Source organism: Trichoderma virens, assembly GCF_000170995.1.
Source record: "Trichoderma virens Gv29-8 chromosome Unknown TRIVIscaffold_71, whole genome shotgun sequence".
Taxonomy (NCBI): domain Eukaryota; kingdom Fungi; phylum Ascomycota; class Sordariomycetes; order Hypocreales; family Hypocreaceae; genus Trichoderma; species Trichoderma virens.
Window position 1 is genome coordinate 121500 of NW_014013678.1, and position 16784 is coordinate 138283.

A 16784-nucleotide genomic window follows, 5' to 3' on the forward strand; every position below is an offset into this window, starting at 1 on the left:
TGCGTCCATCACTTAAGCCACACCGACCAGACAAGCCATTCTCAACCAATTGCCCAGCTTCTGGTGGGGTTTTTGGCCCCCTTGCATATGTAAGGAGATGCTGCAATATCGCATCGGTGAGAGTCGAGCAACAGTGAGGCGCCACGCTACACCAATATATGCAGGGATAAAATACAAATATGTATGTCTTATTTTGTTGCAACCACCACGTCTCATATATTGGATAAAGGACTGGACCAACACTGTGTGTTCTGGGGTGGATCATGACGTGGCCTTTGCTGGGCGACCACAAATTGTTTCACCCGTTACTGGAGTAAATGTAATGGCTCCCTTGTATTTGACTGAATTGGTAAATTATTCATAATACGGGTACATGTAGTAATAAGTTGAATCCTGAAATTTGTAATGAGACAAGTATAGTCAGCCTCATTATCTACTTCTCTTCTAGCATTGATATATTAAGGCTCACTCCCAGTCTCATTCAGAACACATCTTCTTGCGCTTCAATCCAACCCATCAAATGCCAGACTCTGCTGAGAAGAAATATCAGTTTGTCCGCCCATATATCTCCACTTTGATATAAAGACTAACGCTTTCAAGCATTCAAAATGTCGCTTCCTACACTCAACCACGTTTTCACCATGGCCATCACTCCTAAGGAGCCGGTCAACACTGGTGAAACTCCAAGGGGAAAGGCCAACTGGTTCGAGATCTCGGATGGCACGATCACTGGAGCAGATGGTGAACACATCGCTGACGTCCTCTCTGGAGGAGGAGACTACCTCACGCGATATGTTGATGACAACGTCGCAGAGGTGGACATGCGACTGATTGCCAAAGACTCGGCTGGCGACCTTATGCGCCTCACCGTATCGGGATATGACTATCTCGACCGAGCAACTATGCTGGCCTTGGATGGTAGAGCTGGTGAAGACCCGGGAAACAGCAACTCGGGCGTCACTGAGCCTTACGGTTTTGAAGTTTTGAAGTTCAACACGGCCAGTCAAAAGTACAGATGGCTGAACTTTGCAGTTCTTCTTGCGCGTGTTAAATTTGTCGTCGGCAACGCGGGCATTGAGAGTGTTGTGTATACAACTTACCAGGTGTGCAACTGAGGATATTTTGAGAGATAGTGCACCGAGTCGTGTAAAAAAGGATATGTGATGGTTATTTTAATCAGATCCTTAGATAGCACATACAAAATAAATTATTGGTGAATATTCCCCAACAAACCCGATTTGAACTAAGGTGTTGAATTTGGGACATGTTCCGTCATACACTATTCCGCATGGTGAGATGATGAGTTTTGTCCGGCTATTGGGGAAGACAAACTGTGATCCCAGAGGCGATGCGCTCGACGATCGCCTCCAATTCCAAAGGACTGAAACGGATCAGACCGGCTTGCGTCTAACAACGTCGAAGGCCGCGGAAGGACTTGGTTGTGGAAAGTATTTGAACTTTGAATTGATCCGTCAAGAAGAGGAGTGATATCTAGCTCCACGGTTCTCTGGCGGCGCTCATACGGATGCTGGCGGCGATAGTTAGCTTGAGCGACGCTGCGAACTCGTCTCTGTGTCTCTGGATCTCGCCCCGTTTCATCGCCAGACAGGACGATGAACTCGAATTTCTGTCCATGAGACTCATGCGAGTTTTTCCTTCGTCTCCTACTGGGCATTTTATTGCTGGGTAATTATCCTCGCTATTTGCAGCAATGAAGCCGGACTGAGGCCCTCACTTTGCTTCGTCTTATGAGTTTGAACATAATACCAACATGATGCTTACTAACCGGTGAGCTGTCTGGCTATTGCCGCTAAACTAAGCGCCACCAATCGCCAGATTCCAAATCGGCTTTTCTGCTGTCATTGAATAAAGAATTTGGAGTTTTTAAATCCTTCTTTGAGATCTTTGCTAATTTTACCGACTTATATAAATTCGAGGGAATGGAAAGAGCGAATAGATAGACAAGTACGAGAATACAGCATCCATAAAATTATAGGGTGTTTCTCTTGAGCATTTACTGCCTTTTAGCTCTTGCACAATGAATAACGAGAAATCTTACAAGATACAGCATCTATAATGGCCATCTCATGATTAGGTATAGAATATAATCAACATTTCATTCATTTTTCATTAATTCAGACCGACATCAATATCCTTTCATTCCTGCTTCTGTTTAGGCTACAGCGATGAGCGTGATTATTCAGGTACAAACAAGTTGCTTCTAGCTTCGCAGGCCTCCCCTTCTGAAAACAGACCGACCGCAATTTCTTTCTTGGTATTTTGCCTAACAACCGTAAATGGAACTCAAGGCGTTTTTTTCAAACTGGCGCGCGCTTGATTGGATACATCAAGTGGCGCAGCTTTGCAGCCGGGCCTCGTGTACTGCGGCCACAAGTGTTTCAGGTCGGACGCTCCATCATCCAACAATTCATGTTTATAACACAGCTCCAAAGAGGGCCTATAAATCTAACCATTATTCTCTTGTCAGCACCTGCCCATCTATTTTTCTCCATTATTATCTAGCTTTTCGTTGAACCACCGGACCATCATGTTCTCCTTCTTCAGCAGGCGAGCCTTGAATGGCTTAACGAGCGATGCTTTTGTCAGAATACCGAGGGAGCGCACAATGCCATTGGTACTGAAGCCTTTTCAGAATTGCTATGAGTCACATGCCAGAATGTGGAACGTGTTTATTCCTGATCTTGATGTCACAAAGTACATGGAAACTTTGAGTAAATACCGAAAAACAAAATTCCGTAACAGAGCAAAAGACTTGGCTTGGGGAGCGCTCAATGTTAAACTTTCTTCAGTTTCAGAGTATTACTGGGAAGCTTCTGCCTGGCATGATGTCTTTGGCATGATAAGAAATGACGATAATCTTAGAGCGTAAGCTGCCTTTTGTCTACTAATCGAGATGCATTGAAATAACTGATCGATTATTAACATCGTTTACTAGCGACAAGAGACCATATAAATTTGCGGAAACGGACGACAACGGCAAACTATGCGTCAAAACACGGATCCCAGATGCGACATTTGGCATTAGATTCTTCCAAAATATCGGGGACCCAGCTTACAGGCAAGACGTTAAGAAGAAACCGGTACCACTGCTATGTGACAACCGCCTCAGGCGTATGATGCTCAATCCTGAATGCGGTCTCGTCGTCGACGGAATGTGGGGAGAGACATCACTCATCTTTCCATTTGCCGCGTATGAAGCTAAAAGCGGGAATGAGTGGAACGATTTCGCCGTTACAAGGCAGATATATGATGCATGCAGGACATATCTGGCCATGTTAGATGACCTTGCTCGTAACCCAAACAACATCAACGAATATCAGACAAATGAGAGTTCTCGTTTTCAATTTTTCGGGTTTACATCATTTGGGAATTATTGGAAGGTCTATGTGGCTTGGAGTTCCTTGGAAGATTGTGTAAGTAATTCCTATAGTCCAATATGTCCACAAACGATGCACTAATTGCCAAAATTATTTTGAGTAGATGGTGGAGACGATTTGGGGAGGAGATATTTCAACAGTCTCTAATGCACTACAACTATTATACATCGTGGACCAGATCCATGACTACGCCATGAAACACCATTTCCCTTTTGTGTTGAAACATCTTGAAGCTTGGTGTGCTCGGGAAAATCAGAACCCCCTACCTCATAACCACCGTCGCGATATTCCCGAGGGGCAACCGCTGTGGATGGTCCTCGATGAAGCATCGAAAAGGGCTAGGCAGGAGAAATCACGGGAAACACGTCAACGCAATAGGAATATTTCTAACCCTACTCAGACACAAGCAAAAAGTATACATGTCTGAGAAGAAGAGGAACTACCGATCGGAGAAGTGGAAGGCTGAGCGGATGAGGGGGCTGATGCAGCTCGCCCTAGGAGCATGTTGATATTATCGGATCTTGATTTAAGTTAAATTTAGAGAGGCAAATATTTTGCGTTGAATTCACTGCTAGGCAAATATCTATTGATTTTTAATCGTCAAGTCAATTTCTTACTTTCACACGACCAAAAAGAAGCTATTGAAGCTTGAGGTATCGCAATGTGTAGCCACAATGCAAGGGTTACTTTGTGTTGGTCGTTGTGCGAAGTATCAGACCATACAAGTTTATGCAGAAAGCTGGAGCTGATAGTTCATTTTCATGATTTCACTCCCTTTACCTCTATTTTCACTTCTTCATGTACAATTTGCCACACTGAGTATAGAGGTGGCTGTGTCGAGGCTCATGAAACACAGAAGTGGTCGCGCTTTTGGGCCAACAGAGTTGCATTCAACCGGCTGAGGGACTGGCAAAAGGCAGATTTATATCCACTCTTCACATATGGCGGATATGTGAGGCCTCAAGGCCATGCTATCGGCCGACTTAGGGGCCTAGACCGGGCGTAAATGTGTGTTGAATCGCATCATAAGTATCCACATGAGGGCATGAGGAGCTTGTACTGTTAAAAGTTTCATCTTTAAGCAGGTCTTCCACTTACCTCTTCCAGATTTAATCCACTATATGGCAGATTCTTTCTTGGCGGCGCTTAACATGAGGCTCCAGGTGTTGTCTTTCCACCTTACATGTGTTTGCACAACTCTTGTGATTACAAACATTTACCTCAGCGGCCTCCATCTCAAGTAAATAATGATCATATTCTGCAGGTTAAAAGCGTACCAAAATCTCCTTATCTGTATGTACTAAAATATGCATTACAAACAAACATATTGACTCAAGATAGGGTATTGTGCCACAATGTCTTCCCCTGTGTCTGATTTCTTAAACACTGTGGCGTAAGTTTATATCTATTCCTCAAAGACAGAAATAGAACTGAATCTAATTTTTATTTAGATTGCCAAGGAATCGCACCATGCCAATGGTTCCCCAGCCATTTGACCGTGTAGAAAATACTTTTAACACGCTAGCTAAACACTGTTTGCGATTCTATCCCGTTGTTGATATTGCGCTGTATCAAAGCACGTTGAATGCCCGGCAGATACAAATTGTTAATCAAAGAGCCTCCAGGCTCTGTAGACGTGCACAAAGTATGCAAATACTAAAGGCGTCGGAATTCTCTTGGGAAGTATGCTCGTGGCATGATGTATTCGGTTTAATTCTTGATGACGAATGGTTTAAAATGTAAGCATATGTCCATCGGATTTAGTATGGAATGCAATTGAGCGGCCTCATTAGTTTAATATCGCTAACTTAATGGTATAACCATGCGCAGGGATAAGAGGAAATATAAATTTGTTGAAGAAGACACCGATGGAAACGAGATAGTCAAAACGCGAATTCCCGATGCCACATTTGGCCTCACCACATATGACAGCAGTGCTATTGACCTAAACCGCGAATTTATGGTCGCTGGTTACCAAGCGGACTACAGCAACAAGCAGCCGGATGACCGCCTCTCCAAAGACCGCCTGAAAGCTATGACGCATAACCCGCAGTGTGGCCTAGTTGTTGATGGCGTGTGGGGAGAAGCAGACATTGTCTTTCCGTTTGCCGTATATGAGGCAAAGAAAAGGGTAGAAGATTATGAAGATGCCAAGCAGCAAATTCAGCATGCATGCCAGATATACTTGTCTATGCTGGACGACCTGGCCCGAGATCCTAAAAATGTTGCCAAGTATCAGACTGAAGGGTCTCATCCTTGTCAAATGTTTGCTCTTGTATCACACGGGTCTCGGTGGAGCGTTTATATGGTATGGAGCTCTTTTGAGACATGCGTAAGTGCTTCTACTACATTACTTTATAGGTTATCCAAGTGTCTGATCCAATTATTTATAGCATATTGAAACATTATGGTATGGCGATGTTACAATTCCCACCGATGCGTTAAAGCTTATATGCATTGTGGACCAAATACATGATTACGCTATTCAGTATCACCGCCCTTCTGTACTAAATCATCTATCCTCGTGGCTTACTTGGAGTGAGAAGCCGGCACAAAACCGGCGCTTTGCTCTGTTTGATTCCCTCAATGCCGAGCAGAAAAACTGGTGGTGGCTTGAATTCGATATGAGCCAGCTCAGAAGGGAAAAAATGCGACAGAAGCGAGAACAAAAGAAGAAGCTTAATGAGCCTGTTCGAGAGACACCATCTAGTACGCAGCGAGGACCAGAGAAAACACCAGAGAAAACGCCAAATACCACTCTAAATGGTCGGGTTACCAAGAAGCAGCCGCGGAAGCTGGGACGGAAAAGCCGGGCAAACAAAGAAGCAGAATAATGTACGAGGCAGACCAACCGCATTGGCTGATAGAAAAGCAATGTCTATTTCAGAAAGATGTGATAGCAAGTGGAAGTTTGATATCAAAATGCATTGTTAATCGCGAGAACTTTTCAAGATATTAAGTAAACTGTAGCGACGCCCCGACTAATACGTGCGAATGTACAATGTCATTGGCCAAACACCAGCCCCAATGGGATATGGACCGCCTGAGTGTTATTCTGCATCAGTAATGGTATCTACTAGGTAGTTACTCAGCCATTAGAGAAATGTTACAATAAGAAGATATTAAGAAGAAAAGTTCCCGTAACAATACACATCCCAGATGATAATCCCTATCAACTACCGATATGCCGTTTTCCATCTCTTAATGGTACGCCTTTGAGCAGCGCAAATCGCTCTCCCAGCCTCAAGTTTCCATTACGTACAAACTCCCAGGACGGCTGGGCTGGGCTAGATCTTCGGGCCCGGGGCCCACTTGCCCGGCTACGTTCCGGAGATGCCACCGGCCAAGATTAAGCTACGCGTTTGTCAATTATCAGTATTATCTGAATGGCTGATGGCAATTACTCCGTATGTCCGTACTCGGAGCTCTAAATCGTATCCCTATCACGATACCCCATAGCTTAAATGATTGACAACTGAGCAAGTCAGATAGCCCAAAGGATACCACCGGGTTAAGCGAGATCCTGGTCTCACACGAGTAAATCACCGCGGCCATTCAGAGAGCGAGTCTTGTGACAATGTCATCTAGAATGTTCAATATTGTGCATACTTGCCTCTTTTGACTTGCAAAGGGCGTAACCTCCCTTTTGAGTGGGTCTATAATACGGAGCACATTTAAGCAACGTGCTGTGGCTGGATACAGAACCCATCTTGTATGACGGCATCCGTCAGTACACAAATAAAGGTATAATCAATGTAGATCTCTGTCGAACAAAGTTTATTCTTACGCTGTTTTCTAAAAAGCTTTCACTGCCTCAAAGAATGCATTATACAAGGGCTTTTTGCTCTATCCTAAGTATACGGAACAATCATAGGAAGATCTGGGAAGCTACCTGTTGAAGCATAACAATCCACCCTCGGGACATAATATTCATAGTTCAAAATAATTAAATCCACTCCTGTTATTCATTAAATCGGGTCAAGATTCTTCAGGTGGGTCATCGCCACAGTTTGTTCATACACCGATGTTTCCCGGGACACAGGGGAGTCAGTCAATTTGGCCTCCACAGAAATACGCCAAACTCCCATCTCAGCCAACGAAGAAGCATGAGATATCTTCCTGTCATCCGAAGCTAAAAACTAATAGTCAAAGGATTCCCCAGATTACCCCAGACGGGACCCTGGGGAAAATAAACAGAATCTCTCCCCGGATATATTCATCTTAAATATAAAGCATTGCGGACCTACAGTTTACCAACACAAGGTCATACAATTCTTCTTCGTCCCATTTTCTACAACTATTTACTCTTGCGATGGCTTTCACAATCACTGAAGCCGATGCTGTGGATACAATCCCCAACAGCAAAGACAAAAAATTTGACGACAATGCCATCTCACGCCACCTTTCCAAAAATGCTACCCAAGCCGATCTCGAAGGCGAAAGCAAAGCCTATGACGTGGAAACCCAGCGTGCCATCGAAGGAGACGCGCATTTTCATCGTCTTAGCTGGCGGCGCCTAACCGTGGTCCTCATCGTCGAAGCCATTGCCCTAGGGAGTCTCAGTTTGCCTGCAGCATTCGCAACGCTAGGCATGGTGGCAGGCGTGATTCTCTGCATTGGCATTGGCCTTGTGGCCATGTATGCGAGTTATATACTTGGAGAAGTGAAACTTCGATATCCTGAAGTTGCGCACTATGCGGATATTGGAAGGTTGATGATGGGAGGAGTCGGGTCGACATTGTTTAGCATCATCTTTGCCTCGCAGCTGATTCTTATTACGGGATCGCATTGTCTTACAGGTACGATTGCCTTTGAAACTATTACTGGGAGTGGAGTCTGTTCTCTTGCTTTTGGGGTTGTTTCTGCTATTATACTCTTTTTATTGGCAATTCCACCGTCGTTTACAGAGGCAGCCATCTTGGGGTACATCGATTTCGCCTCCATCATCATTGCCATCGGCATCACTATGATTGACACTGGTATTCAGAGCTCATCTCAGCCTGGAGGCTTAGGGGCTTCAACTTGGTCTGCTTGGCCTCAGAAGGATTTGACATTTTCAGAGGCGATTGTTGCGGTCAACAGTATTGTTTTCGCATACGCCTTTGCCGGTGCTCAGCCTTCTTTCATGGACGAGATGCACACGCCAAAGGATTATATCAAGTCCATCTGGTGGCTTGGAATTATCGAAGTTGTTATCTATACTGTCACAGGAGCTGTCATCTATGCTTTTGTGGGTCAAGACGTCCAGTCGCCTGCCTTGTTGTCGGCTGGGTCAGTCGTTTCTAGGGTCGCATTTGGCGTGGCACTTCCCGTCATTTTCATTTCAGGCTCGATCAACACCACTGTTGTGGCTCGCTTTATTCATGGCAGGATATATAGAAACTCTGTCGTCCGTTATGTGAATACGGTCCGAGGCTGGGTATCCTGGCTGGCAGTTGTTGGGCTTGTGACGTTGATTGCATGGATCATTGCCGAAGCAATTCCCTTCTTTTCGGAGCTGTTGTCTATCAGTTCTTCCCTTTTTGTGTCTGGACTTTCATTTTATCTACCACCTGTGATGTGGTATATGCTACTTAAAGAGGGGAAGTGGTACGAGAAACAGAATTGGAAGAGTGCCTTTTTTAATGGCATCGTCTTCATTATTGGCATGATTATCCTCGTCTGTGGCACTTATGCGAGCATGGTCGAGCTAGTAAGTTTATTTTTTTTCTTCTCTATGGTAACTGCTCTTCTAATTGTCGTCGCCAGATTCACAAGTTCCAGAGACATGCCATAAATAGGCCATTTACATGTCAGTCGCTTGCCTAAGCATAATTTTAGAAATTTGTCTTCGCTAGCTAAGGTGGAAATTGTTATTATTAAACAGCTCCCGCTATATGTACTTTAAACGGCCCGGCTGTAGGATAGGGGTTTTTCTATCACTGAAGCATGACACTCTGATTTATTAAAGGCATCGCTTAATGAATCCTCATGTCTTTCTCCAAAATTCGTTAATCTACACATCAAACTCCTTCTCAGATTTCTACTCACTCGATGTCTCAAAGTACGACTCATTGTAAGTTTTCGTTGACTCCCTTGGAGATTCATCATCAACTTCTTGGAAGACATGAGTGAATAAGCTATTCAACCCAGTCGCGGGCCTAGCTTTAACCCTCTTAGGTTCGACCATCCGGCCGCCACGAATTCGTGACGGAGCAGTGCCCTGTTCAAGATCGTTCCTAGCCTTTTCTAGATCGTTACGAAGGTTACGAAGGTCTTGGATAATGCGTCTGAATTCAAGCTTTTCCGTCTTTTCACGATGAAGCTGGCTTCGCTGGCTCTGGATAGTTCGTTGAGCATGCTGCAGAGAGGCCTTGAGAGTCTCTGTCTCAAGCATGGAATATCTTGGAGTGGTTCCTTTCATAGGAGACCAAAGCCGGGAAAAGCCTCAACAGCAGACTCTAGATACACGTTACTAATACCGAAAGAGGACTCGAGCTCCAGATCCACGTCAATCATACCAGAATAGAACTCTAATTCCGGATATTCGTCCCTAACACGAGAAGAGGTCTCGCCCTCTAGATCCTCGCTACTTGTATCGGAAGAGAGATCCTCGTCACTAATATAGATAGAGGGCTCGCGCTCCTGAGCCGCGATGGCTTCGGAGAGCTCCAAGTTCTGGCTGGTTAGCTCATCAATCCTGCGCTGCATATCGGAGCGCTCGCCCTCGACAATGACAATAGCGCTCTTGGCAGCGCCGAGCTCAGCGTCATGTTGCTTAGTGAACGCGGCGTATTCCTTTGCTAGCTTAGACAGAGATAGCTTTGTCTCGTCTAACTCCTTTTGCATAGTTGATTTGGCAGCGTTAGAGGCATAGAGAGCATTGCCGAGCTTCTTCTCTCGACTCTCAAATAATACCTTCTGACTAGTGATAGCCTGCTCATGCGCTTTCTTTGTATTCTCTAATTGTTCCTCATACATTGTCTCTTTGTTGCATAATTCAGTAATCTTCATTTTCAAATCTTCATTTTCGGCCCTGATGCTTGCCAAGGTAGCGAGTTTCTCATCTGTATCTTCAATCCAAGATATAGGACGTTTACAACACTCGTTATAATATATCTGATGTGTTCCTCCTAGAATATATAGCCTTTCGTTAATTTTATTAGCTGGTAGTCGAGTATGGGGTGTTGGGGATATCATATTAGTGATAAGATCCACAAGCCTCTGAGACTGTGTAATTTCTTGAGGTATCTCCGAAGCAGAGGAAGCGACTTTTTGAAGAAGGGACCCAAGCTTCTGTTCCCGAACTGCAAGCTTGTCACTGCGATTTAGATGGTCTGGGTATACCAGAGCGTCATCAAATTCTGCCAGCCTAATGTTATATAGAACCGCTGCGATGTTGAGATAGACCAGTCCAAGTGAATATATATCAGAGAGCTGCATGCTAGAGCTCTTGCTATAATGCTCCGGCGCTCGCCATTTTTCTGTTCCTGGCTCACCCTCGATAGCAGTTTGTTCTTGGCCACTAACATCTTTGGAAATGCCAAAGTCAGCCAAGTAGACCCGATTGGCTTTAAGTAAGATATTTGTCGGTTTAATATCTAGATGACGAATGCCATTCAGGTGGCAATATGCCATTGCGCGAGCTATGCAGCCAAGTAAACCGCGGAGGAAGTCCAAGGGGCATTTTGCAGCCGAGTCCATAGTTCGGTTTAAACCGGGTTTAATTGCACTCAGATCATTCAGCTCTAGTACATTAAGCCTTGACATAATATCATTCCGGTCATCCTGGCCTTCTCGTATCCAATCCAGATTATCAAGGAGAGTATTGAGATCGCATACGGCCGCAGGCCAAATAAGTAAGCAGAACTGCCATGGCTTAGGCATATAAGCACCAACAAGCTTTACCACATGGCGATGGTTAAGCTTACGCATGGTTAATGCTTCTTGTTGCAAGTCTTCCATTGTAAAGTTTCGCAGCCGCCCTTTCCGTTCGATACGCTTGCGAGCGAGAGAGACAGAGCCATAAATCACTTTATCGACACGACCAAAGCTGCCACTGCCGAGCTGGCCGGGTTCGCCGAGGACGGTAAGACGGGAGTCGAATTCTTTTGCCTTATGAATATTGAAGGGCGGCTTTTGTCTACACTGTGGTCAGTTTCCAGATTCAACCATCATATATCGCGACCTTGCTTCTTGCCGGTTGATGACTCACATACTCGGCCACTGTTCGTCGTGGTCCCACGCTGCGATAGCTTCTCGCTCCCTTATCTCTTCTTCAACCCATGATGTATCGTGGGAGTTGACTGAAGGTTGATCCATGGCGAGCCCGTCGCCATGACGATTTTCTTGTGGTAGCAGATGAAGTAAATTAGCGTAAAATCGAAACATCCCAGCTGTGCTTTCTTTCTCTCAAGGAAGAAGGAAACGGCAAAAGTGCGATAACTAAACACATCAGGCTCATTTACCTATGAACCAACGTCTCAGCCTTACATATTTTTGTGCAGCTGGTGATCTAGGCAGCCTATGCGGGGTAATTTGAACGCATTGATGCCCAACAGCCAACAGACTGTTAACTCGGGTCAGGTTAAGAGGCCGTCGCGATTATTGATCGAGGTCTTGGTCTACCTTTAGGCAACTAAATCACCGTCGTAATAAAAGGCGTCACTATATGAAATTGTGCTAAATTACGAGGAAACGGTTTCTGCCGTTCAATTCACTATCAATAAGTGGAATGGTTCAGCCTCAGACTATGAATAAATTATGAGAGATAATTGGAAGAGTGTCATTTTCTATGACAGAACCATCTGAATGCTATTTTCAACAGTAACATAATTATGTGTATAGATCGTCTATGTAAATATCTACCTTTCTATTTCTATCATTACACAATCATCAAATTTTCGCTGGAGCATCATACACCTTCTTTCCTCTATACCATGTCTCCTTCACTTGCGCCTGAAGCAACGACTGAGGGGTCCATTCCATGTTGGCTACCACAAAATTTGCCTGCAGGCCCTTCTTCAGGCTTCCCGTCCAGCCCTCAGCAAAACAAGAGTAGGCGCTTCCGTGTGTCACGGCCTGCATGGCCTGGCACAGGGACAGGGCAAACTCAGGATTCACCACTGCCGTGTACTCTCTATCGCGCACAGATCGCCGGGTCGTCGCCGTGTAAAGATTGCGAAGAACGTCCCATGATGCAGTGGGAGAGTCAGATCCAATGGAAATATTGGCTCCAGAGGCAGCGAAATCGCCATATGCGAAAGCTCTTTTACATCGAGATGTACCCAGCAGTTCTGGCCAGGCCTTGAGCAGGACTGGATCGGCGTGAGCGGGCTGAATGGACGCGGTGATGCCGGCAGCGGCAAGTCGAGCCCCATCACCAGGGCTAGTCAGCTCAAGGTGCTCAATGCGATGGCGACGACCCGGGGTACCATGCTCTGACAGCGCATCGATAGCAAGCTTTGCAGCGGCGTCTCCAATGGCGTGCAGGGCACACTGCAGGCCAGCTTGGTCTGCTTTGCGAACGACTGCTCCAAGAGCTTCGGGAGTCCAGATAGGATCTGCCGATACGCCTGTAGTGGAGTAAGGCTCTATCAGAGCTGCCGTGCACGAGTCAACAACGCCGTCGCACATTATTTTGATGCCCACGATGCGAAAGTCTGGAGAAGTGGCTGCGTTGAACTCTTTGCTTAAAGCGATTGCCCGAGTAAGCTCTTCCACGTCGCCATCCGTAGAATCCGTGGGGCGAACAAGCCAGTGGGCCGCAATATGCACAGGGAGCTGGCCGCCCATTTCTGCCCGGAGAGTCTGCAGTGCATCCCATGCAACATCATCCATAGCCATTTCTACACAGCCTGTGCAGCCCACGGCGTGGAGAGCTTGAATTGCATCTCTCATCGCTCCAACTCGGTCCTTTGGCGTGGCAATCTGTGCCAAATGCGGCCATACAAGAACTGTGCACGCGGCTTCACTGAGGAAGCCGAGTGCTTTGCCTTGAGCATCGCGATGAATCGTTCCTCCTACAGGATTGGGTGCAGACTCCACCCCAATATCTTGAATTGCTGCTGTGTTGCACCAGCAGGAGTGAAGATCTCTCGACATGATATAGATAGGCCGCGGATCCAAATCATCCAGCATCGAGACATCGGCTTTGCCATCGGTCATAAACTCCATCCAACCACCGCACAGAATGCGAGATGCACCGGGATGTGTTGCTGCGTAATTGCTGATCATGTCTCGGATTTCCTGTAGGCTCTGACATCTTTCCAGGTTTAGCCGTTGCAGAGACTGGCCGAGCAAGAGGGCATGTACATGGCCATCAATGAAGCCAGGAAGTACATGGTAACCGTCGAGATCCCGCACGTCGGCACCTTTCGAAGCGGCCAGAGCTCTAATGCTGGCATCATCACTACCGACATATTGGATTATTCCATTTTCGACGAGCATGCATTCGTGAAATTGGGCATCCTGCTCTCCCCCCTCGGATTGAGTGGCGAAGAACTTGCCGTTTGCAAACAGTGTGGCTGTCATGATTCCCTCCAAGACACAAAAAGCAATGCTCAACTCTTGGATACTGAATAGAGATTTCTCATTCTCTTGTCGAGTCTGGTCACGGCTATTTGAAGACGTTTATTGACTCGAACGGACCCGGTTATCAACGGGTCCCTCGAATATAGAAGCAATCTTCGCCATACGCCAGAGTTAGCCCAGGCCATCTAGCCCGGTGGGTTGGCGATAGCTCGGGAAAGGTGGGGCCGGAGTATTTCGTCTGAGAGGCCGTCTGGTTCGCTGGTGGCTCTCCACGGGGGCCAGTAGCAATCCATAGCCGTGTAGCAGCTGTGTGTAGGTGTGGGGAGATAGCCCAAGATTGTGCCATCTGGAGTGGCTTCATACCAGCCCATGTCTGATGAGTCAGGCTGACACCTGGCTCGCCCTCTTATCTGTTGTAGCACCCATCTTCCCCATGACCGCCATGGGCTGACACATTTTCCCCAACTTTGCCCACATGCAACTCGCGAACTTCCCACACTCGCGTTTCCTGGTTGAGCCCCCCCCCGCGTTACACCCACGCCTCGCACAATGCTGCCAGCCAAGGTGCCGGTTAGGAGCAGGTCCAAAAGAGGATGCTGGACCTGTCGTATCAGGCACCGCAAATGTGACGAGGGCCATCCGTTTTGCAAAGAATGCGACAATCGCAACATCCACTGCCACGGCTACGGCCCCCGGCCGGAGTGGTTGGATGACGCGAACCAGGTCCAGGCTGAGCTCTCGCTGGTCAAGAAGGCTGTCAAGCAGAGTTCAAGGCTGGCAAACAAGGGCCCCATCAGGCCTGTTGGGACAGACCCTCAATTGCGGACAATCTCAGCTAAACAACAGCCAGACGTGGTCACCGGGCCCGAGCAGGCCTTGTGGGCCTCCTGCCCGAGTCAGGAAATGCGCTTCCGAGAGGCCGAGCTCATCATGCTGTATCTGGACTACATCTTCTTCATCCAGTATCCTTATTATGTTGACAAAGCAGAAGGCGGCGGCCGTGGTTGGCTTTTCTGGTTGTTGCTCAACAATCGTCCGCTTCGGCAGGCCTCGCTGACTCTGGCCGCACTGTATCAGCGGACCAAGTTTGCGGGAGGGACCGAGTACATGGAAGCGGAGCTGATAGAATACCACACCACTGCGCTGAGTGCCATGCGACATGCCTTGTCGGGAAATGAAGGCGATCTTGCACTAGATGTTGGTGAAAGGCTCATCACCTTTATCTCCAGCGGCTGCTGTCTCATTAGTTTTGAGGTTCGTATAAGTGGGCTGAGTGGTTTCAAAGTGTGTTTGTGCGTGATAATAGTTCATCCTCCTAACTCGGGCGCATGAAATAGGTGTTGCAAGGCGGTTCAAAGGGTTGGCAGACTCACCTTGACGCTCTTACAAATGTAGCGAGCAAGATTAGACTGCCGCCATTCGATGATCGGGATGATGAGTCGCCGGCACAGCAGATACCCATCGGCCCAGGCTCGTCTCTCCGGCGCGGAATGAGGTATGCAAGGCGCTTTGAAATCACAAAGTTACTGTGGTTCGAAATCCTCTCGACTGCCTCCTCCGGCGTACCTCCACGCATGCCCTACCGACAATGGCTTGACTCGGAAGAGATTCTCATGGCAGACTTTGTCGGTTGCGAGAATTGGGTGATGCGAGTTATTGGAGACTTGTCCATGATCGAAGCGGGAATTCACTGCCCCGGTTTGGAAGAGAGGCGAGAATCGCTGCGTAGCATCGAAACAACGCTGCGAGAAGGCATTGAGAGCTTGCGCGCGCGAAGCGGTTATGTGCGTTTGCCTTCCACCCTTTGTTCCCCGACCCTGAACCCTCCCCATCTTTTGCTCTCCTCTCCCGTTTCATGATCGAGGTCTGCCACATCACCACCAGCTATACTGACTATCTGCCGCAGCCCAACGCCCCAGTTTCATGCTACATCTCGCGAGTGTTTGCAGCCGGAGCCCTTGTCCATCTGCACTTGATCCTTTCAGTCACTCACCCCGCTGAAGCCGATGTCTACGACGCCGTTGGATCTGTGATAAGGGAGCTTCAGCAGGCCCCTGAGAAAGTATCGCTTCGAGGTGTGGTTTGGTCCATCTGCCTCGCGGGATCGATGGCTCGACCGGACCAGCAGCCATTTTTTGAGCGCCTCATGACGCGGATCCTAGATAACTCGGATACCAACTTTGGGAACTGCGAAAGCGTGCAGCGCATCTTGAGGCATTGCTGGACGAAGCGACACGAAGATCCGTTGGCCGAGTGGACTCTGCGAGATGCGATGGCGGAGATTGGAGACTATCCGCTGCTGGTGTGATTTGCTGCCAGCCTGGCCTCGAGTGCCTCTTCCATTTTAGCGACGGAGTTTACGAGTAGAATAGCGATGCGTTACGGATTGGATTTGCGAGGGCCGAGTCAAGTTTGCGATGATGTTTTTGTGTGCCTTCCATTTGATAGCTAGACGAGGTAGGGCATTATCGATAACACGAGCCTGCCAACATACTAATCGATTGATACCTGAAGTATCACGAACCAAAAAAATAATAACAATAGTACCTAATTACACTGCAAACCAGATTCACCTCTTCAGCATTATTTGCCTCTTTATTCGTCCTGTCATCGTGAAACCCGCTCCCTAAGCCGTTGAAAATACTCCGTGATCATCGCCCGATTTACCTGTCCATAACGCCTAACTAAGCCCCAATAGGCTCTCGTCGGTGCATCGGCAGCGCTAAGATCTGGCTGTTTCCAAGGAAAGTGCGCTCTACGCCATGTGGAAAGCGCGCTCTACGCCATGTGAACTCCTCAGCTGCCGCTAACCCGGTTCGACGACGTCATCTGGTCGGCATCAATTTTGAATTCATCGCCATCAAAACCCTCTTC

General features: G+C 47.2%; 8 protein-coding genes across 8 annotated transcripts; 5 read left to right on the forward strand and 3 right to left on the reverse strand.

Moving 5' to 3' along the window:
• Positions 1-514: 514 nt before the first annotated feature.
• On the forward strand, positions 515-1229 carry TRIVIDRAFT_91256 (uncharacterized protein; the record flags this gene model as incomplete). Its single annotated transcript, XM_014100142.1, has 2 exons — positions 515-549; positions 601-1229. One exon carries the CDS (start codon positions 609-611, stop codon positions 1113-1115), a length of 507 nt encoding a protein of 168 aa, XP_013955617.1.
• A 1319-nt stretch (positions 1230-2548) lies between these two features.
• TRIVIDRAFT_223035 (uncharacterized protein) lies at positions 2549-4404 on the forward strand (the record flags this gene model as incomplete). Its single annotated transcript, XM_014100143.1, has 3 exons — positions 2549-2886; positions 2957-3434; positions 4255-4404. The coding sequence occupies 3 exons, from the start codon at positions 2549-2551 to the stop codon at positions 4402-4404; spliced, it is 966 nt and encodes a 321-aa protein (XP_013955618.1).
• A 449-nt stretch (positions 4405-4853) lies between these two features.
• On the forward strand, positions 4854-5944 carry TRIVIDRAFT_126738 (uncharacterized protein; the record flags this gene model as incomplete). Its single annotated transcript, XM_014100144.1, has 3 exons — positions 4854-5137; positions 5229-5730; positions 5792-5944. Coding segments are annotated over 3 exons (939 nt in total), but the record flags the coding sequence as incomplete, so codon positions are not given.
• A 1478-nt stretch (positions 5945-7422) lies between these two features.
• On the forward strand, positions 7423-9206 carry TRIVIDRAFT_192166 (uncharacterized protein; the record flags this gene model as incomplete). Its single annotated transcript, XM_014100145.1, has 3 exons — positions 7423-7444; positions 7835-9090; positions 9147-9206. The coding sequence occupies 3 exons, from the start codon at positions 7423-7425 to the stop codon at positions 9204-9206; spliced, it is 1338 nt and encodes a 445-aa protein (XP_013955620.1).
• A 214-nt stretch (positions 9207-9420) lies between these two features.
• TRIVIDRAFT_223038 (uncharacterized protein) lies at positions 9421-9774 on the reverse strand (the record flags this gene model as incomplete). Its single annotated transcript, XM_014100146.1, has 1 exon — positions 9421-9774. One exon carries the CDS (start codon positions 9772-9774, stop codon positions 9421-9423), a length of 354 nt encoding a protein of 117 aa, XP_013955621.1.
• Positions 9775-10268: 494 nt separating this feature from the next.
• Positions 10269-11666, reverse strand: TRIVIDRAFT_11850 (uncharacterized protein; the record flags this gene model as incomplete). The annotated part of the gene is made up of 2 exons (XM_014100097.1): positions 10269-11520; positions 11593-11666. Coding segments are annotated over 2 exons (1326 nt in total), but the record flags the coding sequence as incomplete, so codon positions are not given.
• Positions 11667-12272: 606 nt separating this feature from the next.
• TRIVIDRAFT_70570 (uncharacterized protein) lies at positions 12273-13910 on the reverse strand (the record flags this gene model as incomplete). The annotated part of the gene is made up of 1 exon (XM_014100147.1): positions 12273-13910. One exon carries the CDS (start codon positions 13908-13910, stop codon positions 12273-12275), a length of 1638 nt encoding a protein of 545 aa, XP_013955622.1.
• A 549-nt stretch (positions 13911-14459) lies between these two features.
• Positions 14460-16218, forward strand: TRIVIDRAFT_152535 (uncharacterized protein; the record flags this gene model as incomplete). The annotated part of the gene is made up of 3 exons (XM_014100148.1): positions 14460-15164; positions 15248-15635; positions 15830-16218. 3 exons carry the CDS (start codon positions 14460-14462, stop codon positions 16216-16218), a joined length of 1482 nt encoding a protein of 493 aa, XP_013955623.1.
• Positions 16219-16784: the final 566 nt, after the last annotated feature.